The following is a 23,435-nucleotide window of genomic DNA, read 5'->3' on the forward strand; positions in this document are numbered from 1 at the left end:
AAAAATAAAAAACATCCAAGGGGAAAGGCACTCCCAGGGAGCTCGGGCAGGATTCCAGGAGGGGTGGGGATGCCGGCAGGTTCCCAGAGACACTAACAGAGGGCCTGTGCCCTGGGGGAGAGCGCGCCACACCCCACGGCCGAGCTCCCTAAAGGGCTGCAGCGCACGCCCGGGGGGGCCCCGGGAGCGGCTCGGGGCGGCGGCTCCACTCGGAGGGGGCTGCGCTGGGGAGCGCAATTCCAGCGCGCAGGCCCCCGAGCCCAGGGCGACACAGCCCAGGATCCGGCACTCCAAGACAGGCGGAGGCCGGGAGGTGACAGGACCCTCCTGCCGCTGGGGTGGCTCCGAGCTGTGCAGATCGGCGCTCCTGCCCCGGGAGCATCCAGGCCCCTGCAGACTGAGAGCTGCGGTACTTACGGCGGGAGCTGACTCTAGGGCTGGATAGCTGGCCGCCGCTACTGTTGTTGTTAATCCTGGGGCCTCACAGGACAAACAACCCCCACTGAACCTCAAAGTGGCCTCACAGGATAAACAGGATAAACAATTCCCACTGAGTCCTGCACCAGGCAGGGGGCTGAGCAGCTCCCCCAAGTGCTCACACCTGAGAATCAGCACAGCAGGCCCCTCCCCCAGAAGACCAGCTAGACAGGGGAAAAGCAAGTTATTGATCAAGCAGCACTGGAAAGTTCTAGTGGAAGTCGAGGGATTGACAGTATATAGAATCAGAGGATACTCCCCCTTGTTTTTTGTTTTCTGTTTGCTTCCGCCCTCTTTTCTTTTTTTCTTTTTCTTTTTCTTTTCTTTTTTCTCTTATTTTTCTCCTTTTCCCAGTCAACTTGTTTTTGGCCACTCTGCACTGAGCAAAATGACTAGAAGGAAAACCTCACCTCAAAAGAAAGAATCAGAAACAGTCCTCTCTCCCACAGAGTTACAAAATTTGGATTACAATGTCAGAAAGGCAATTCAGAAGCACAATTGTAAAGCTACTGGAGGCTCTAGAAAAAAGCATAAAGGACTCAAGAGACTTCATGACTGCAGAATTTAGATCTAATCAGGCAGAAATTAAAAATCAATTAAATGAGATGCAATCCAAACTAGAGGTCCTAACGATGAGGGTTTAATGAGGTAGAACGAGTGAGTGACATAGAAGGCAAGTTGATGGCAAAGAGGGAAACTGAGGAAAAAAGAGAAAAACAATTAAAAGATCATGAGGATAGGTTAAGGGAAATAAATGACAGCCTCAGAAGGAAAAATCTACGTTTAATTGGGGTTCCCGAGGGCGCTGAAAGGGACAGAGGTCCAAAATATGTATTTGAACAAATCATAGCTGAAAACTTTCCTAATCTGGGAAGGGAAACAGGCATTCAGATCCAGGAAATAGAGAGATTCCCCCCTAAAATCAATAAAAACCGCTCAACACCTTGACATGTAATAGTGAAGCTTGCAAATTCCAAAGATAAAGAGAAGATCCTTAAAGTAGCAAGAGACAAGAAATCTCTAACTTGTATGGGGAGAACTATTAGATTAACAGCAGACCTCTCTACAGAGACCTGGCAGGCCAGAAAGGGCTGGCAGAATATATTCAGGGTCCTAAATGAGAAGAACATGCAGCCAATACTTTATCCAGCAAGGCTCTCATTCAAAATGGAAGGAGAGATAAAGAGCTTCCAAGATATGCAGAAACTGAAAGAATATGTGACCTCCAAACTAGTTCTCCAAGAAATATTAAGGGGGACTCTGTAATAGAAAGAGGAGGTCCAAGGGAACAATCCACAGAAACAGGGACTGAATAGGTATCATGATGACACCAAATTCATATCTTTCAATAGTAACTCTGAACGTGAATGGGCTTAATGACCCCATCAAAAGGCGCAGAGGGAAACAAAAGGCGCAGGGTTTCAGACTGGATAAGAAAGCAAGACCCATCTATTTGCTGTCTACAAGAGACTCCTTTTAGACATAAGGACACCTACAGCCTGAAAATAAAAGGTTGGAGAACCATTTACCATTCAAATGACCCTCAAAAGAAAGCAGGGGTAGCCATCCTTATATCAGATAAACTAAAGTTTATCCCAAAGACTGTAGTAAGAGATGAAGAGGGACACAATATCATACTTAAAGGATCTATCCAACAAGAGGACTTAACAATCATCAATATTTATGCCCCGAATGTGGGAGCTGCCAAGTGTATCAATCAATTAATAACCAAAGTTAAGACATACTTAGATAATAATACACTTATACTTGGTGACTTCAATCTAGCACTTTCTACACTCGACAGGTCTTCTAAGCACAACATCTCCAAAGAAACAAGAGCTTTAAATGATACACTGGACCAGATGGATTTCACAGATATTTACAGAACTTTACATCCAAACGCAACTGAATACACATTCTTCTCAAATGCACATGGAACTTTCTCCAGAATAGACCACATACTGGGTCACAAATCAGTTCTTAACCGATACCAAAAGATTGGGATCGTCCCCTGCATATTTTCAAACCACAATGCTTTAAAATTAGAACTAAATCACAAGAAGAAGTTTGGAAGGATTTCAAGCACATGGAGGTTAAGAACCATCCTGCTAAAAGTTGAAAGGGTCAACCAGGAAATTAGAGAAGAATTAAAAAGATTCATGGAAACTAATGAGAATGAAGATACACCATTCAAAATCTTTGGGATACAGCAAAAGCAGTCCTGAGGGGGAAATACATTGCAATACAAGCATCCATCCAAAAACTGGAAAGAACTCAAATACAAAAGCTAACCTTGCACCTAAAGGAGCTGGAGAAAGAACATCAAATAGATCGTACACCCAGCAGAAGAAGAGAGTTAATAAAGATTCGAGCAGAACTCAATGAAATAGAGACCAGAAGAGCTGTGGAACAGATTAACAAAACCAGGAGTTGGTTCTTTGAAAGAATTAATAAGATAGATAAACCATTAGCCAGACTTATTAAAAAGAAGAGAGAAAAGACTCAAATTAATAAAATCATGAATGAGAAAGGAGAGATCACCACCAACACCAAGGAAATACAAACAATTTTAAAAACATATTATGAGCAGCTATACGCCAATAAATTAGGCAACCTAGGAGAAATGGACGCATTTCTGGAAAACCACATACTACCAAAACTGGAACAGGAAGAAATAGAAAATCTGAACAGGCTAATAACCAGGGAGGAAATTGAAGCAGTCATTAAAAACCTCCCAAGACACAAAAGTCCAGGGCCAGATGGCTTCCCAGGGGAATTCGATCGAACGTTTAAAGAAGAAACCATACCTACTCTACTAAAGCTGTTTTCGGAAAGATAGAAAGTGATGGAATACTTCCAAACTCGTTCTATGAGGCCAGCATCACCTTAATTCCAAAACCAAACAAAGACCCCACCAAAAAGGAGAATTATAGACCAATATCCCTGATGAACATGGATACAAAAATTCTCAACAAGATACTAGCCAACACGATCCAACAATACATTAAGAAGATTATTCACCATGACCAAGTGGGATTTATCCCTGCAATGCAAGGCTGGTTCAACACTCATAAAGCAATCAATGTGATTGATCATATCAGCAAGAGAAAAACCAAGAACCATATGATCCTCTCAATAGATGCAGAGAAAGCATTTGACAAAATACATCATCCATTCCTGATCAAAACTCTTCAGAGTGTAGGGATAGAGGGAACATTCCTCAATATATTAAAAGCCATCTGTGAAAAGCCCACAGCAAATATCATTCTCAATGGGGAAAAACTGGGAGCCTTTCCCCTAAGATCAGGGACATGACAGGGATGTCTACTCTCACCACTGCTACAACATAGTACTAGAAGTCCCAGCCTCAGCAATCAGGCAACAAAAAGAAATAAAAGACATTCAAATTGGCAAATTAGTCAAACTCTCCATCTTCACAGATGACAGGATACTGTGCCTAGAAAACCCAAAAGACTCCACCCCAAGATTGCTGGAACTCATACAGCAATTCGGCAATGTGGCAGGATACAAAATCAATGCCCAGAAATCAGTGGCATTTCTATATACTAACAATGAGACTGAAGAAAGATAAATTAAGGAGTCAATCCCATTTACAATTGTACCCAAAAGCATAAGATACCTAGGACTAAACCTAACCAAAGAGGTAAAGGATCTATACCCTAAAAAACTACAGAACACTTCTGAAAGAAATTGAGGAAGACACAAAGAGATGGAAAAATATTCCATGCTCATGGATTGGCAGAATTAATATTGTGAAAATGTCAATGCTACCCAGGGCAATTTACATATTTAATGCAATCCCTATCAAAATACCATGGACTTTCTTCAGAGAGTTGGAACAAATAATCTTGAGATTTGTGTGGAATCAGAAAAGACCCCAAATAGCCAGGGGAATATTGACAAAACCAAAGCTGGGGGTATCACAATGCCAGATTTCAGGTTGTACTACAAAGCTGTGGTCATCAAGACAGTGTGGTACTGGCACAAAGACAGACACATAGATGAATGGAACAGAATAGAGAACCCAGAAATGGGCCCTCAATTCTATGGTCAACTAATATTGACAAAGGAGGAAAGACTATCCACTGGAAAAACAGACAGTCTCTTCAATAAATGGTGCTGGGAAAATTGGACAGCCACGTGCAGAAGAATGAAACTAGACCATTCTCTTACACCAGACACAAAGATAAACTCAAAATGGATGAAAGATCTAAATGTGAGACAAGATTCCATCAAAATCCTAGAGAACACAGGTAACACCCTTTTTGATCTTGGCCGCAGTAACTTCTTGCAAGATACATCCATGAAGGCAAGAGAAACAAAAGCAAAAATAAACTATTGGTACTTCATCAAGATAAGAAGCTTTTGCACAGCAAAGGATACTCAACAAAACTAAAAGACAACCTACAGAATGGGAGAAAATATTTGCAAATGATGTATCAGATAAAGGGCTAGTTTCCAAGATCTATAAAGAACTTATTAAACTCAACAGCAAAGAAACAATTCAATCATGAAATGGGCAAAAGACATGAACAGAAATCTCACAGAGGAAGACATAGACATGGCCAACAAGCATATGAGAAAATGCTCTGCATCACTGGCCATCAGGGAAATACAAATGAAAACCACAATGAGGGCAGCCCTGGTGGTGCAGCGGTTTGGCGCCACCTGCAGCCTGGGGTGTGATCCTGGAGACCCGAGATCGAGTCCCACATCGGGCTCCCTGAATGGAGCCTGCTTCTCCCTCTGCCTGTGTCTGCCTCTCTCTCTCTGTGTCTATGAATAAATAAATAAAATCTTAAAAAAACAAAACAAAACAAAAAAAAAACAATGAGATACCAGCTCACACCAGTGAGAATGGGGAAAATTAACAAGGCAGAAAACAACAAATGTTGGAGAGGATGTGGAGAAAGGGGAACCCTTTTGCACTGTTGGTGGGAATGTGAACTGTGCAGCCACTCTGGAAAAATGTGTGGGGGTTCCTCAAAGAGTTAAAAATAGATCTGCCCTGCGACCCAGCATTGTACTGCTGGGGATTTATCCCAAAGATACAGATGCAGTGAAACACCAGGACACCTGCACCCCGATGTTTATAGCAGCAATGTCCACAATAGCCAAACTGTGGAAGGAGCCTCGGTGTCCATCGAAAGATGAATGGATAAAGATGTGGTCTATGTATATAATGGAATATTACTCAGCCATTAGAAATGACAAATACCCACCATTTGCTTTGACGTGGATGGACCTGGAGGGTATTATGCTGAGTGAAGTAAGTGAATCGGAGAAGGACAAACATTATATGGTCTAATTCATTTGCGGAATATAAAAAATAGTGAAAGGGAATAAAGGGGAAAGGAGAAAAAATGAGCGGGAAATACCAGAAGGGGAGACAGAACATGAGAGACTCCTAACTCTAGGAAACGAACAAGGGGTGGTGGAAAGGGAGGTGGGCGGGCGGTGGGGGTGATGGGCACTGAGCAGGGCACTTGATGGGATGAGCACTGGGTGTTATACTATATGTTGGCAAATTGAACTCCAATTAAAAAAAAATATGTAAAAAAAAATAAAAAATAAAAGAACTAGCTCTTAGGGATGCCTGAATGGCTCAGTGGTTGAGTGTCTATCTTTGGTTCAGGGCGTGATCCCGGGGTCCTCAGATCGTTTCCAGGTCCGGCTCCACATAGGGAAGCCTGCTTCTCCCTTTGCCTATGTCTCTCTGCCTTTCTTGTGTCTCTCATGAATAAATAAAATCTAAAAACAAAACAAAACAAAAAAAACACCAAAGACTAGCTCTTAGTTTCGTTGATCTGTTTTGGTTTTCTCTGTTTGTTTAGAATCTTTATTTCCCTTCTTCTTCTGGCTTTAGGCTTTATTTGCTGCTCCTTTTCTAGCTCCTTTGGGTGTAATGTAAGGTTGTGTATTTGAGATTTTTCTTACCTTTTTTTTTTTTTTTTTTTTTTTTTTAAGATTTTATTTATTTGAGAGAGAGAGAGGAAGAGAGAGAATGAGCAGGGTAAGGGATAATAGAGGGAGAAGCAGATTCCCTGATGAGCAGGGAGCCTGATGTGGGGCTCAATCCCAGAACTATGGGATCATGACCTGAGCTGAAAGCAGATGCTTAACCAACTGAACCACCCAAGCCCCAAGACTTTTGTGTTGCAAGACTTTTCTTGCTTCTTGAAGAAGGCCTATATTGTAATATACTTCCCTCTTAGGACTGCCTTTGCTACATCCCAAAAGTTTTGGACTATCGTGTTTTCATTTTCATTTGCTTCCATATACTTCTTTATTTCTTCTTTAATTTCCTGGTTAATCTATTCATTCTTTTAGTAGTTCTTTCGTTCTTTAACCTCCATGTATTTGTGGTCTTTCCAAATTTTTTTCTTGTGGTTTAATTCAGGTTTCATAGCACTGTGGCCTGAAAATATGCATGGGATGAACTTGAACATTTTTTACTTGTTGAGGGCTGATCTGTGACCCACAATGTAATCTATTCTAGAGTATGTTCCATGTACACTAGAAAAGAATGTGTATTTTGCTGCTTTAGAATGAAAAGTTCTGAACGTATCTGTTAAGTCCATCTGGTCTAGCAGTCATTCAAAGCCATTATTTTCTTGAATCTGTCCATCGCTGTGAATGGGGTGTTAAAGTCCCCTACTAATATTGTATTATCATCAATGACTTTATGTTTGTTATTAATTGACATATATTTGGGTGCTCCTAAACTGGGGGCATAAATATTTACAATTGTTATATCTTATTGATGGAAAGACTCCTTAAGTAGGATATAATGCCCTTCATCTCTTATTAGTCTGTTTTATAATCTAGTTTGTCTCACAGAAGTATGGATACTCTGGCTTCCTTTAACATACATTAGCATGAGAGATGGTTCTCCACACCCTCACTTTCAATCTGCAGGTGTCTTTAGGTCTAAATGGAGTCTCTTGCAGGCAGCATATAGATGGGTCTTGTTTTTTTAACCATTCTGATACCCTAGGTCTTTTAATTGGAGCATTTAGTCTGCTTACATTCAGAGTAACTACTGAAAGTTATGAATTTAGTGCCATTGTATTATCTGTAAAGTTGCTCTTCCCGTAGACTGTCTCTGTTCCTTTCTAGTCTTTGTTACTTTTGGTCTCTCTTTCCTGCTCAATGGGTCCCCTTTAATATTTTTTGCAGGGCTGGTTTAGTGGTCATGAACTCCTTTCATTTTTGTTTGTCTGGTAAACTCTTTATCTCTCCTTCCCTTCTGAATGACAGCCTTACTGGATAAAGTGTTCTTAGTTGAGTATTTTTCCATTTTTCCAGCTGTATATTCACCATGCTGAATATATCCTGCCATTCATTTCTGGCCTACCAAATTTCTGTGGACAGATCTGCTGTGAACCTGATCTGTCTTCTAAGTTAAGGGCTTTACCCCTTGCTTCCAGAATTCTTTCCTTGTCTGTATATTTTGTGAATCTGACTATGATATGTCTAGGTGGTCTTTGTTGAATTTAATGGTAGTTCTTTGGGCTTCTTGGATTTCAATATCTGTGTCCTTCCCCAGATTAGGAAAGTTTTCAGTTAATTTGCTCAAGTATACTTTCTGCCCCTTTTTCTCTATCATCTTCTAGGACTTCTATGAAAGGAATGTTATTACGTTTTAAAAGTTGTTGAGTTCCCTAAGTCTACCTTTGTGATCCAATACTTTTCTTTCCCTTTTCAGCCTCATTATTTTCCATAATTCTATCTTCTGTGTCACTGATTTATTCCTCTGCTTCATTCATCCCTGTTATGGCATCCATTTGGGTTTGCATCTCAGTTTTAGCATTTTTAATTTCGGTCTGACTAGATTTCAGACTAGATCTTTTACCTCTGCAGTAAGAGATTCTCTAGTGTCTTCTAGGCTTTTTTCAGCCCAGGTAGTATTCTTATAATTGTTTTAAATTCTAGTTCAGATATCTTACATATGGATTAAATCCCTGGCTGTTACTTCTACTTTCTGTTCTTTCTTTTAGGGTTTATTCCATCTTGTCATTTTTGTTTTTTAAATATTTTAATTATTTATTCAAAAGAGACCGAGAGAGAGAGGCAGAGACATAGGCAGAGGGAGAAGCAGGGTCCATGCAGGGAGCCTGATGTGGGACCTGATCCCAGAACTCCAGGATCATGCCCTGAGCCAAAGGCAAATGTCAACCGCTGAGCTACCCAGGCATCCCCATCTTGTCATTTTGTCCAGAAAAAAACCAAACAACAAGAAACTAGATCCTAGGTGTGTTTTGGTCTGCTTGTCAAAAGAAGCTAGATCCTATTTCCCCTAGAGCTGAAGCTCTGCAGCACTTTATGATCAGTAGACTTTGGTACATGCAAGGGGTTTGTGCTGGTCTTCTGGGAGAAGGGCCTGTTGGGCTCATTCTCAGGCCTTATAGAGATGCATCTGCATGGTGGTGATGGTATGGGTGGCCTTGGTTTAAGTGGCTCCAATCTCCAGTTGGTGGGATTGTTTAGTTCCTTGAGATCAGTCAGTTTTGAAAGGTGGTGAAGGGGGTAGGAAAAAATGGCTTCACTCTGCTCTCTCATCCCTGGACGGGAAAGCTCGTGCCCACCACTACTCAGGAAGCCCTCAGAGAAGAGCAAACAGTCACTCCTCTTGTGCCCCAGCTTCCATCAGATCCCTGCCTTCACCCTGTGTCTGAGATGTTTTATCTCAGAGCACAGCTAGGCTTCTAAACTCCAAATTTTAGGGACTCTCATAACACCATCCCATGCTGATCCTCTTGGTGTCTCCCTGCTTTTGCTGCTGTGGCCAACCCCAGAAAGGCCAGCCCCAGGAAAGCAGTCACAGGACCACAAAGCAGTTCAGAGTTTATGGCAAAGCAGAGCCAAAAGCCAGCACCAAGACTCCTTGCCCTCAGATGGTGTCCCTGCTCCTATGCCTTAGAACAGTGCAGCATGTTGGTGCCATTTTTTCTTCTGTCCATGGAGAGGCCTTGCAGCTACTCCTAAATACACTCCAAACAGGAGAATGGTTTCCCCTTGCAATCCAGAGGATCACCAGACTATCTGCTCCCTCCTTTCCCACAGGAGCACCACCAAGCCAGGTACAACCCCAGTGGTGACAGACTTCTAAAACTTCAGATTTTTGTGCTCCACTGCTTGCAGTAGTCTCCATAAGCAGGGCTCCCTCCCTTCCTCAGCCCCCACAGTTCTTATCACCCTCAAATCAATTCTACAGCTCCTACCCTCCATGATTCTACTTGTGGCCTTGCAGTTTTGTTCTCTTAGTCCTCAGATTGGTTTCCTGGGTGTTCAGAATGATCTGATATTTATCTAGCTATGTTTGTGGGACAAGGCAAGCTTAAGTCCCCCTCTCCTCTACCTTCTTAACTCCCCCTTAAAATGTCATTTTTAAAGGAAAATAATTGTCTAGTTAATAATCTAGTTGCCTGAGGGGCACTTGGTTGGCTCAGTGGTTGATTATCTGCCTTTGGCTCAGGTCATGATCCCAGGGTCCTGGGATCGAGTTCCACATCAGGCTCCCCATGGGCAGCCTGCTTCTCCCTCTGCCTATGTCTATGCCTCTTTCTCTGTGTCTCTCATGAATAAATAAATAAAATCTTAAAAAAAAAATCTACTTGCTTGAGATAAATTAAATTCCAAGTTTCTAAATCCTAACTCTCATCTCATTGAATTAATCTGAATGTTAGGTCCTTTGAAGAAAAGAAAAAGAAAGATGTAGGTCTATGGTGGTGAATTTAGAAAGAGAATATAGGAAAGAGGATGTACAGTATAATTTGATCCATTTTACTACACAATTTACTCAAGGTATGAAAATAATGACACAAAAAGAACATTCTGAAAAAGAAAAAAAAAGCCCCATTTCTCAATCACTCTTCTCATTGGCTTATTAACTTCTTAAATTCCTTGTGCTCATCAACTTCCTAAAGCCATTCTGACAAATTGAGAATTATTTTTATGGGCAGGAAATCCAACTACTTCCCTTAGATATGCTGTCTTCCAGGATTTAGAAATTCTTTTTATCTCTAACGTTCATGATGCAGCACAAATCTACTTCCTTAATAGGTCTTCAGTGACTATGGAAAGTAGCCTGTTAATTTTCATTAGATTTGTTGTAGTCCAGACTTTTTTTGTTTTCTTTAAAGAAAACCATACCCTAGACTCTAAATTGTTTAGAAATTCATTTGCTTTAACTTTTCTAGCCTTTCAATATTCCTTGCAGTTATTCTCTCTACAACTTTCTGGTAGCTCTTAGGATATGAGTCCCTAAAACCAACATAGTACCAAATGTAAGAAATCATCTCTCCAGTCCCTTCTGTGTAATAGTATATGTATTCCCTAAATTTAAAAATCACCAATTGTAACATGTTACCTTAATAAGAGAAGGGTATGGTGTTGCTTCTTTTTCTAATGATAAAATCTCAAAATTTGTAGGAATAAATTCATTCTTCGTTGGAAGTTTAAATTTCCCATTCAGGTCAGCATTTTGCCATTTCTGGATGAATAACAAAAAAACACAAAAGCAATTAAAGTTGAAATCAAAAGTTTAAATTAGTCCCCTTGCTTAGTATCTAGGCAAATATTAAGCAGATTAATGTCACACAGCTTTTCTTTTCTATTCCCAAGATCCACTGATGGCTGTTCATGAAAGTTGAGCTAGTCTTTCTGTTACTAATCAAGATTTTGTACTTATTTATCTTTCCTTTTTACATATTTCCAAAATGACCAGCTGAGGTTAAGGGGCAATCTGAGACTATAAAACTCTAAGAGATTACTTGGTCCTTATGAAGACCACATTGGCTCTAGCTCCTTAAAGAAGAAAGAATAATCTGTACAGGGATATATGCCTGCAACTGATAGGCAATAGATTATTTACAGAAGGATTAAACTTTCAGCTGCACTAAGTTACTTGCATGTATGGCATGAAAGCTAGACTAAAGGGGCTTCTTTCACTTCAGGGCTTCTCCTTAAGGCCTGGTCCACAATACTCCCAGATGACCATGTGAACTTTCAAGAGAATCAGTGATTTAAGTATAAAGTCAAGAACAAAGTGGAGTCTTAAGCCTAGATTTTGCAACAGGGTTGATACAACTTGCAGGTTGAATGTGTTCCATGGGCTAGTTCCAAAAGCTAAGTGGGACAGATCACAGGTCAGTGATTGTTGGACTCTTCAAGACTTTTCATTCTTTAAAAAAAGAAAAAAAAAAAAAAAAAAGGAAAGAAAATGAGTAGGAAATATCAGTGAGGGTGACAGAACATGAGAGACTCCTAACTCTGGGAAACGAACAAGGTTTAGTGGAAGGGAGGTGGGCAGGGGGGTTGGGGAAACTGGGTGACAGCACTGGGTGATATGCTATATGTTGGCAAACCAAACTCCAAAAAAAAAAAAAAAAAAAAAAAAAAAAGACTTAACAGGGAAAAAAAAAAAAAACAACAACACCACCCAACTGCCAATAATCCCGGGTTCAGTAGTTTGGTCTCCAGATGATCTAGAATAGCCTTGAAGCTTCTGCAGGTTCTATTCTGGTCCCTGAGTTTTTTGGCACTGGGACAGTGGGGATGTTGGCCGTATTATTTATGAGTAGCAATTTAAGTCTCCCAAATGGCTGCATAGTAGGGGCTGGGAAACATGTAGTAAACAATTTCACTGCTGAACTCCCAGATAAATTTGGGTTGTTTTTAATTAAGTAAGCTCTATACCCAACATGGGGCTTCTTGAATTCACAATACTGAGATCAAGAGTCCTATGTTCCACTAAGCCAGTCAGGAGCACACACCCCCCCCGCCCCAAGACAAATTTGTTTAAAAAAAAATTCTCATTCAGAGGGCGCCTGGGTGGCCCAGTCAGTTAAGCGCCCAGCTCTTGGTTTAGGCTCAGGTCATGATCTCAGGATTGTGAGATCAAGCCCCACATTGGGCTTTCTCTCTCCCTCTCCCTCTGCCCCTCCCTCAACTTGTGTGCTCTCTAAAATAAATTTAAAAATTAAAAAAAAAAAAAAATCCCATTCGGAGCAGGTTTGTTGTCTGTCATGAGAGTTTGGTAAATAAGGATTCTCTTCTGTTTTAGGATTAATTCATGGGAGATTAGCATTGCTCACAGTTTAGCTATATGGATATTTTCATATACAAAAGAGCTCCAGTGATCTCCTTCTGTGTTGTGAATAGGTCAGAGAAGTACCAGCAATGATTTTCTTAAATTATTATTTTTTTTTCTTCTTTTTTCTGTAAATGTCCATTACTTGTGTGTAACCAGAATCTAGTCAGAGCAAGGCTTTCTGGTGTCTTCCATGAATAAAGGACACAATCTCAAAGATACAGTGACAATGAAAACCAAAAAGAAAAAGTACTAGACATGTAGAGAAGACTCAAACAAGATCTAGACTACTGATGAATAGGGTAACATGCTATCTAAACACACCTGTTTTGAAACAAATTCTAATTCCTTACCTCAACAAAAAGAGCAATGAGACAATACAAGGCATACAACATAGCACCTCCTAAAGTGAAGACACTGTGAATCCTAGAGACTGTTCCCTCAGCACAACCATGAGGCTTCTGGTGCCCTGTATTTGTCTTTCATGATCTCTACTTCCATCTCTTGTCTGTTTTGGTAGCTTTGCTTCTCTGTCTACTTTGGACTTCAATGACTACATGTACTATGTACTTTGACTGCATGAGACTGGAAGTCTGCTTTTAGCCCTGCTGGCATAACAGTCACAAGTGAAGGTGGCCATAGTGCCATTTCTTCATGCAGAAACTTTAGCTATCTTCTTACTTTGCTCAGGACAGTACAAACAGCCATGGGTCATCACTCTCCACACTCTGGGCCGGGAGTTGGTTGATCTAGAGAGCTCATGCTCTATCGCTCACATGTCAAGTTTATTCACAGATGTGTAAGCCTTACCTTAATGACTTCGTCTGGTACAGCTTCTTGCTTGTACTGGGTTCCATACCACTCTTCTGTGCGATCAGTCTTTCCTTCAAAAGACTTGGAAACTATTGCAACCCTAAAGGTAAGTGAAAACAAACAAACAAACAAAAAAAATCCTATAAACTCATGTTGTATAGATACTTTTATAGAACATGACTCGTGAAAATGTAAATAACACCAAAGAACATGGTGGGCTTCTAAAACTCAGTAAATCTGATAATGCTTAGTCAAAACAGGCAATGAAGTATAGAGGTTTCTGACCATAGTCTCTGTTATCCTTTGGTTAGAGCCCATCATTTTTAATGTGAAAAACTACATGTAGGACCCTTGTGGGTATGCTACTGCCTAAAATTTTTAAAGGAGTAGCTAGGGAAAAAAATGGGACAAAGTCAGTTGAAAAATAGTCTTTTAAAAAGCAAAACAGGGACGCCTGGGTGGCTCAGTGGTTTGGAGCCTGCCTTCGGCCCAGGGCGTGATCCTGGAGTCCTGGGATCGAGTCCCACATCAGGCTCCCTGCGTGGAGCCTGCTTTTCCCTCTGCCTATGTCTCTGCCTCTTTCTCTGTGTCTCTCATGAATAAATAGATAAATAAAAAATCTTAAAAAAAAAAAAGGCAAAATAAAGTACTTCTAAGTACTTTAAGAGCCAAGGCCCAGGGTTAACAAAAATGGCTAAAAAAGCCCCACCCTTGTTGGCTCATCCAGAGTTCCAAAAAAACCAAAAACACACTTTCATTATTATTTGCTAAGTTTGTGCTCTATGGGTTTGTTTTTTTTCCCCAGCCAGAGACTACCATCAAATATACCTAGTACATGTACATTGGTTTTCATGCTTCTAGAGGTGAAGGAAATGACTAAGAAACCCCTCTCTATCTTCTGGTTTGTTAAAAGTTCTCATTGATAAGAAGGTAGAAGGTAGAGACAGCCCAGAAGAAAAGTCAGAAGGAAAAAAAAAAAAGTTCAGGGAGAGAAGGTAGAGATAAAATGATGTCAAAAGATACATGAAAAGGAGATTATGAGAAGACTAGCAAAAGCAGTTGTGTACCATAGCAAGACTCCTGTCCCTGTGCAGGATCATCAGAGACATTTCTGCCTCTGCTGCCTTGTAATTATCAAAGTTGGAATTACTGCCCTCCTATCAGCAGACTCAATTCCAGTCTGGGACCAATCCTTTTTGAATCCTTTGGATAAAGAAGCTCTAGGCCAATAGCTTGGATGGCTTGCCTGAAGTCAGTCCTGTTACTGATCCCATTTTTCCTTCATGTCTCAATTCAAATAACAAAGTCTATGTCTGCTACTTGTTCTCACTCATCCGATCAGAGGTTTGGTTCTAGCCTCTGGATGTCTGCCTCACAGCTGAAAGCCCAGTAATTACAATAAAAACCTCCCTCTACTGAATACCTATCCATTTTCCAATGTGTTCCTACCCCCTGTCAAGACCTTTGAACTTCAATGCCTGGCCCTTTGAACCACTACTTCTTATTCTAGACAAAATACTCAGGCTAGCTGGACTTGGTTTTATTTGCCTGCATTAGGGTAAATATCATAAGCAATCTGACTAACCTGTTAGTATGACTGACTAATCTCTTAGCTGGTGGTATTGCTGATCTGGCCTAGTTGCCTCTGACCACTACTAGTTCTAAAAAACATGGTAAATAGAATACATTCCATAGAAACACAGGGAGGAGTCATAGGGTCTAATGGATGGAAGAGTTCTGTTGTGTCCAGAAGAAGTGATCCATGTTGGCATTTCGAGAATTCCTTTTGAGGGATATATGTACAGTGTGTATGGAACTCACATGGCCATGTGAAGGGCATGTAATGTTTGTAAAGGACATTCATTCAATACATGACAGAGCCTGCTAAGACTCAGTGCTAGAAAGTATTTCTGCTGGTTTCCTAAAAAATGAAAGGGCTGATTCTCAAGGAGACATCTGAAAATTCTTAGTAAGTAAAATAACCTGGTAGAGAGGTGGTGTTATCATCTTCTCTCCCATGAGCTGCCTGACCCCGAACGACAATCCATGCATCAGAATAACATACAAGCAACTGATGAGGGGCAACCCGGGTGGCCCAGCGGTTTAGCGCCGCCTTCAGCCCAAGGTGTGATCCTGGAGACCCAGGATTGAGTTCCACGTCAGGCTCCCAGCATGGAGCCTGCTTCTCCCTCTGCCTGTGTCTCTGCCTCTCTCTCTCTGCATGTCTCTCATGAATAAATAAAATCTTAAAAAAAAAAAAAAAAAAAGCAACTGATGACAACTTATGAATGCCGAAGCATTCATTTGGCAGTGGACATGGCCCCTGAAACAAGAACATTTTAAACTCTGTCCTAAGAGAGAAAGTGAAAAAGAGCAGGGAAAGCTTGCCAGATGCTTTGGCGGATGACTATATGACAGAGAAAGCAACAGATGCCAGAGGCTGCTCAGTAATGCTCAGGTTAAAAAGGGGAAGAAGAAGGTAGACTGTTCAGGCACATCGTAAAGGATTTAAATAGCTGTGTGCCAAAGTAAAATGGATGGGTAACATCTGAAATGCTAAGGAAGTAAATATGAAATAAACACAGTTCCCTCAACCAACAAATACTGGCCTAACAAAGAGACACCTTTTGTAGAACAAGAATTACTGTACCACTGAGGAATTTGAAACTGAAATATACAGTGAGAGATTATTTAAAAATAAATTATAAAAGGTAAGCAAGTGGAGTAACAGAAGAGCAGAGTATACACACATCAAACCTACATAGACATCTACAAACCAGAGTGTGAAGACTGGGGTCAAGAAGAAAAGAGAGAAGAGAAAGCACAATATATCAAAGTATGCTATGGAGAGGTGTAATACATTTAACTGTAAAGAACTGAGAAACAGATACCATCACATTCTTAGATTATCTACTAGAAATCTAATTATGCTTAAAAATAGTCTTGGCAAGTTTTTTTTTAAAGTGTGTGTGTGTGTGTGTGTGTGTGAATGCTATTCTTTAATTCTATCCATAAAGAATTGGCTGCTGATGTGGTACTAATGTGGTCCTTAGAAATAGAAGAGAAAATGAACTTTTCTATTCATACTGAAACTTGTAACAGTGAGACAGAAATAGTGGGCTAGAATGAATGCCCACCACTGACTTCAAGTCAGCCACTTAGAAATGTTCAGAGGAAAAGAACAGCTGTTGAAGCTGGACAGGACCCATTCAGAAACAGTAAGTACCTGACTACAGACATTAAAAGGCAATATGGTATGCCTTTTATGATGTGAATTCTCATGAGACTTTTGCCAGTAATCTCTAAGAGAGCAAAGGTGGAAAGGGTTCACAAGTAATTGTGATGAATTCAAAGAGAATTAGTAGAGAGGGTACATATCTGGCCATCTGGTCAATACTCCGACTCACTTTCTTTGAGATCTTGACAAAATCAGTTAAGATCTAAATTAGGCAAGTCTCTGGGCTTCAGTTTCATTACTTTTCAATAAGTAAGGATTCTAACTAGATGAACTTGATCCTTTCACTAGTAGAATTCTATAATATCATGGTATCAAATCATCTTTTCAAAAAATATATCCCAAAGAAGAAAGAAGGGACAAAAAAAGACTCCAAGCCAAACTTAAGGAATTGTGGCGGGAAGGCCATAGTGCTGAAGAAACTGAGGTTCATGAAAAATGCAAACAAAAAAACAAAAAACACCCCACTATTTAAAAGGGTCTCTTAAAGAAAGACGGAATCAAGAAAGGTGAGGCTAAAGGCTTAGAGAATTCAACCAACTTTTATTGAGCCTTTGATAGTGTGACTCTGGGGAAAAAAAACACAGTTCTTACCTGGAAGGAACTTATAGTCCAACAGGACACAAGACCTAAAGCAAAATGTGATAAACTGGTCTCAGGTTTGCAGATGACAGAACTACTAACCTCTTATTTACACTGTCTTTAGAAAACATGTAAGTTTTTAAATTGCAAAGGTTGGCCAAACAACAGAAAAAAAGCAGGTTGAAACCCAGTGAGCCAGCCAAGTGACTCAAATGAATTCACATCTCCAATGCAGATCATTCACATTCTCTGATGCTTATTAGGCAACTAACAAATCCTAGTAGGATCACTGCCCACCACCTTTTAGAAATACTGGAGGATAGGAGAAGAGGCAGAAGATGGAGATGGACAAATGCTCTAATTTTTAGAAAAGGAAAAGAGTGGAGTCTAAAAAAAAAAAGCATAAGCCAGTGGTTTAGGCACTGATCTCTCACAAACTTCTTCTAGTCAACCATCAGACTACCAAACATTTAGACAAAAACACAGTTATCCTAGGAACTGCATGGATTCAGCAAGGACTCCTCCCAGACAGAGATTTATGTATGACTAAAGAAGGGCCAAGACTCTGTAGCCATATTTGTAGGTTTAATATGGCAAAATGGAAACCCCACTGCATGGTACAACATAGATGAAGCTGAAAGACATTAGGCCAAGTGAAATAAAGACATATGATTCTACTGCTACTAGGTATGTAAGTAGTCAAATTCATGGGAATAAAAAGTAGAATGGTGGTTACCAAGACATGGTAGGAGGCAAGAGAGAGGATGTTGTTTAATGGGCAGTTTCCGTTTTACAAGGTGAAAAAGTTCTGGAGATCTGCTTTACAACAATATGAATATATATATATATATTTTTTTAACAATATGAATATTCTACTGAATTGTACACTTAGAAATGGCTAAGTTGTAAATTTTATGTTTTTTACCACAACAAAAAAGACATCCTCTGAACACATATGTGTGGGCCTACTCTGGGCTTTATATTACATTCCAATGATTTCTTTTTGATCCCCAAGTTAACGTACAATGTCATAATTAATGTAGCTTTATACTTAGTCTTCAATCCCGTAGCTTGAGTCCTCCAACTTTTGTTTTTACATTGAAGAGTGTTACAGCTGGGCATGTGGGTGGTTCAGACAGTTAAGCATCCAACTCTTCGTTTCGGCACAGTTAATGATCTCAGGGTCCTGTGACTGAACCCTGCAGGGGGCTCTGCATTCAGTGCAGAGTCTGCTTGAGAGCGTCTCTCCCCCTCACCCCGTCCCTACCTTCCCCCACACTTGTTCTTGCTCTCTCTAAAATAAATCTTTTTTTTTTTTTTTTAAAGCATGTCACAGCTGATCTAGGTCCTCTGAATATGCCTGTAGGTATTCTGGAATCAGTTTACCAATTTCTAAAAGGAAAAAAGACTACTAGGATTTTGATTGTGATTACACAGAGCCTATGAATCAGATTGGAGAGAATAGCCAGTCTCCCAAGAACAAGGTCTTTAATTTCTTTCGGCACTGTTTTGTAGTTTTATGTTGAGGTCTTGCTTATCTTTGGTTAAATTCATTCCTAATTATTTTACATTTGTGTTGCTATGGTAAACATTTTTAATTCTGAAAGAATTACAAATTTATAGGAAATTACAAAAATAATACAGGGAGGTCCTGTGTACTCTTCACCCAGTTCCCTCAGTGGTTACATCTTACACAATTATAGTGAAATATCCAAACTAGGAAATTGGTATTGATAGAATGTATGCGTAGACTTAGTTCTATGTCATTTTATTGTATTTATCACACTGTGTAACTACCAATACTTCTTTTAATTTTCCCATTGTTTTTTGCTAGTACATGGAAAAGTGCAAACAATGGTAACTAGGAAAAAGATTTTGATGGAATAGTTCTGTCAGAAGGATTTTTATTCTTCAAAAACTTCTACCAGATTGTTGATTTTATTCCTAAAATGACCGTTCCAAAAAGATATATTTACTCAATCTCCAAGTTCCCAGAATTTTGGAAATACGTGCTTGACAGAGGAGAAAAATAAAAAATGCAAAATATGTGCCCCTTAAATACATTCCTCGTATTATTTCACATTGGAAAATATGGATGAAATTCAATTTTGAGGCAGAAATATCATGGGATAGTTCATAAACCCTTTAGGGCTAAACCTCTTCTAGCAAGAATATCTCTTGCTACTCTAAGAGCTTCTCCAACTTTTGATCTCCTGGTTAATCACTGGTTAGTGAGAAGGATTCTAAGACTGTACTCTTTACTTCTACTTAAGAAAAAAGAGGGTATCCTCATTTGTTTATGAAGCCAGATATATAAACTAATACTTTGGGCATTTGAATTAGGATGAAGCCAGGTTAGGATGATCTATTATTGTATTTTATTCATGATAATGAAATTATGATTTTTTAAAAGGTTTATCTATTTATTTTAGAGAGTGAGCGAGAGGGAGAGAGACAGAGAAAGAGAATCCATAAGCAGACTCCCTTCTGAGCATGAAGCCCAATGCAGGGCTCAAACCTAGACCTAGGACCCTGACCGTGAGATCATGACATGAGCTGATCAGCAGTTGGATGCTCAACCGAGCGCCCCTTATTTTGTTTTTTAAAAATGTCTTCATGTTTTAGAGATACTGCCTCAAAATCATCTGGAATGGAGGGAGGATGAGTGATGAGGGGTGGTTAAAGATAACAAAGGCTGGTCAGGTACTGATTTGTTGACATCTGCTATTGCTTCATTATACTATTCTTTCTACTTTAGTCATGCTCGATAACAAGTTTAAAAGCATTTTATTCACAATTCCAAATTTTCAGCTTCTAATCATTATTGAAAATTTAGTATATAGCAGTAAAAATCTGTAGAGTGACTCACCGGACATTTTCTGGTCTGAGTTTATCGAGAACCATCTCTATTAAGTCAGGTCTAAATTCTTCCAGCAAATACTCAGCTGTGAGCACTTCTTCTAGGGGATAATACTTATTAAAAGGAAAATAAATAGATAAATAAAATGTGCAAAGCTACTATAGAGTCTAACTTATTAAAGCAAACATATCTCTAACACATTAAATTCATTATTTTAACACTCCTACATCCTCCTTCAATTAAATTTTACTCCATTGGGAAAATTTCTTTTCTCTTTCTTAACACACTTGAATCAGTTTCCTGTGTGATGTGCAGTTAATTGTGCAGATGATTGTGCAGTTAATTCCCAAATACATTTATGTTACAGAAAGCAAAATCATTTTTTTTTTTTTTTGGAAAAAATGTAGTACTTTTGACTAAAAACTGAATACTTGCTAGTGAAGAAAATTTGATAGTGAAATGCTGAACCTATAGGATTCGTGATATAAAGTACACACACTTTTATAAACAGAATTTATCATCAAATTTATATGCATAAAATCAGAAAAACATTTAGGAAGTTGTTGAGGGGGGAATGGCTTACACTTTTGGCTAATAAAGAAAAGTAATATAGAAGATGCTTTTTATCAGTAAGAGCAACTCCCAATATACTGAGACAGACTGATTCATTCATTCAACAAATATTTAACAAACATCTACTCTGTGCCAGGCAAGAGAGATGATGTCCCTGCTCCCTAAGGAGCTTATATTCTTTTGGGGGGGACATACAATAAGTTTAATAATAACAATATTTCATTTGGGGATTGAGACTCAAGGCTGAACTAAAACACAAAACAACAACGAATACAGAAGTCAGGAGAGAGAGTAACCAGACGAGTATGGTTAACATAGAGTGTTATATTAGTGTCAAGTGCACAAATAGAGTGATTCAACAATTCTATATATTACTCAGTGCTCATTAAGGTTAGTGCACTCTTAATCTCCTTCACTTATTTTACCCAACGAACTTATATTCCAATTGGGAAGGAGGCAGAAAATAAATAGTGTCATTATAGTGATAAGTGCTATGAATAAAAAGGGGGCAGGGCATGATTGGAAGGTCAGGGAAGGTCTCTGTGAGGAAGAGACACCTAAATGGAAACCCAACTGATAAGAACCCAACCATGCAAAGACAAGAGAGAAGAGTGTTCCAGGTAGAGAAAACAGCAAATGTAAAAGGTCCCAAAAGGGAAGAATAAACTTAATGCTTGAAGATTAAGCAGCCAGGCAGCCAGTACAGCTGGAGGGGAATGAGAATGGGAGAGATGGGCTGGGGCCAGATCACTTTGTGGGCCAATGTGACATTTTAGATTTTATTCCAACTTTGATAGGAAACTACTGAAGAATTTGACACAGAGAAGAGAAACAGTCTGATTTTGGTTTTGAAAAGATTACTGAGGCTGGAAAAATAAAATATAGTGTGAAACAAGAGGGAAAAAAAGAGGTATCAAGTAAGAGATTATAATGGTAGTCAAGGCAAGAAATAATGGTAGCTCAGACTAGGGTGGTAGCAACAGAAATGGAGAAAAGCAGATAATCTATATAGCTTTCACATAATTAGCAACTGACACATTACAGAGTTGAAAAATATTAAAATCCAAGAAGCAAAATACCTCTGTAATGAAAAATGATAATTTTTAGGATGGTGAAAGTTAAGATTTTAAGCACGGTTTGATATCAAAGTTTGCCTAGTTGCTACAATGTCTGAAGTTTTATACTACAGCTTTAATTTTTATCATTAATGTAGTACTGAAGGTAATATATGCAGGATCATGAGAATACTTTACACACCACTGTATATGTAAAATAGTAAACTTACATGCAATATTCCTGCAATCTTAGAGGTATAGCCCCGTGGCCTCTCTTTATCTTTAAACCTAAATGCAACAGCATTCAAGTCCTAAAATGGAAAATTAATCCAATTACACATAAATCGACTACTATTTAGAATTTTTATTTTTAAAGAAAAGATTCTTTCTTTAGTATTTAGTTTGCACTACAGGCTTCCTACTTCCTATTTAACTTTATCACAGTTTCTGAAAAATCGTCTATGCTTATTTAGAAATGTACAGAACATGAAAATAACCAAAGCAGAACATGATTTCTTTAGCCTAAATTAATGAAACTATTAGTCAAAGAACTAGGAAAACTGTAGAGGAACCCTGCAAGATCAACAGTTACATAGATGATCATTTTGTTGATTCATTCAGAGAAGTGCACCCAGATTGGAAGTTACTGTCCTAGTTCACAAGCAGAGGGGATTCCTTTAAACTTTGACCGAAGTAAAAAGAATTTCTCTCATCCTAATTTATGTTTCAGAATCTCGATAATACATTTAAAAGAAGGCTTTAAAATTTTGGAAGGGGTGCCTGGGTGGCACAGTGAGTTTAGCGTCTGATTCTTGGTTTCGGCTCAGGTCGTGATCTCAGAGTTGCGGGATCGAGTCCTGTGTCACTTAAAACTCTCTCTCCCTCCCTCTACTCCTCTCCTCTGCACACTCTCCCTCAAATACATAAATTTTTAAAAATAAAATAATAATAATAATAATAATAATAATAATAATAGTAAAATTCTGAAAGACAGAGAACTTTTGTTTGACTGAAAAATAAATAAATAGGGCAGCCCGGGTGGGTCAGTGGTTTAGTGCCACCTTCAGCCCGAGGCCTGATCTTGGGTCCCGCGTCGGGCTCCCTGCATGGGGCCTGCTTCTCCCTCTGCCTGTGTCTCTGCCTCTCTCTCTCTCTGTCTCTCTTATGAATGAATAAATACATACATACATACATACATGCAGGCAAGCCAGGCTTTCCCATACAAACAATGATAAAATCACTTTTAAGAACACAGTCATAGGGCAGCCTGGGTCGCTCAGCAGTTTAGCGCCACCTTCAGCCCAGGGTGTGATCCTGGAGACCCAGAATGAGTCCCACGTCAGGCTCCCTGCATAGAGCCTGCTTCTCCCTCTGCCTGTGTCTCTGCCTTTCTCTCTGTGTCTCTCATGAATAAATAAAATCTTTAAAATTGGGATGCCTGGGTGGCTCAGTGGTTGAGCATCTGCCTTCAGCTCAGGGCATGATCCTGCGGTCCCAGGATCGAGTCCCACATCAGGCTCCCTGCATGGAGCCTGTTTCTCCCTCTGCATCTGTCTCTCTCTCTCTGCGTCTCTCATCAATAAATAAAATATTTTAAAAAATAATCTTTAAAATAAATAAAGTTCACTATAGGTTTTTGTCAGCAGATCTGAAAATAACAGGTTCATGAAGCTTCATGCAAACAGTAAGGTAAGCCCTGATAGACACAAGCTCAAGAAACTGTTG

At 39.5% G+C, this 23,435-nt stretch overlaps 1 protein-coding gene across 1 annotated transcript in view; it reads right to left on the minus strand.

Moving 5' to 3' along the window:
- The window catches only part of IDE (insulin degrading enzyme), a 122,847-nt gene that overhangs the window by 28,253 nt on the left and 71,159 nt on the right, over positions 1 to 23,435 (minus strand). Inside the window, 4 exon segments of the mRNA NM_001314100.1 lie at positions 10,871 to 10,993; positions 13,403 to 13,505; positions 20,092 to 20,195; positions 21,941 to 22,021. Coding sequence (NP_001301029.1) covers positions 10,871 to 10,993; positions 13,403 to 13,505; positions 20,092 to 20,195; positions 21,941 to 22,021 — 411 coding nt within the window.

Source organism: Canis lupus, chromosome 28 (genome assembly GCF_011100685.1).
Source record: "Canis lupus familiaris isolate Mischka breed German Shepherd chromosome 28, alternate assembly UU_Cfam_GSD_1.0, whole genome shotgun sequence".
In the NCBI taxonomy this organism is placed as follows: domain Eukaryota; kingdom Metazoa; phylum Chordata; class Mammalia; order Carnivora; family Canidae; genus Canis; species Canis lupus.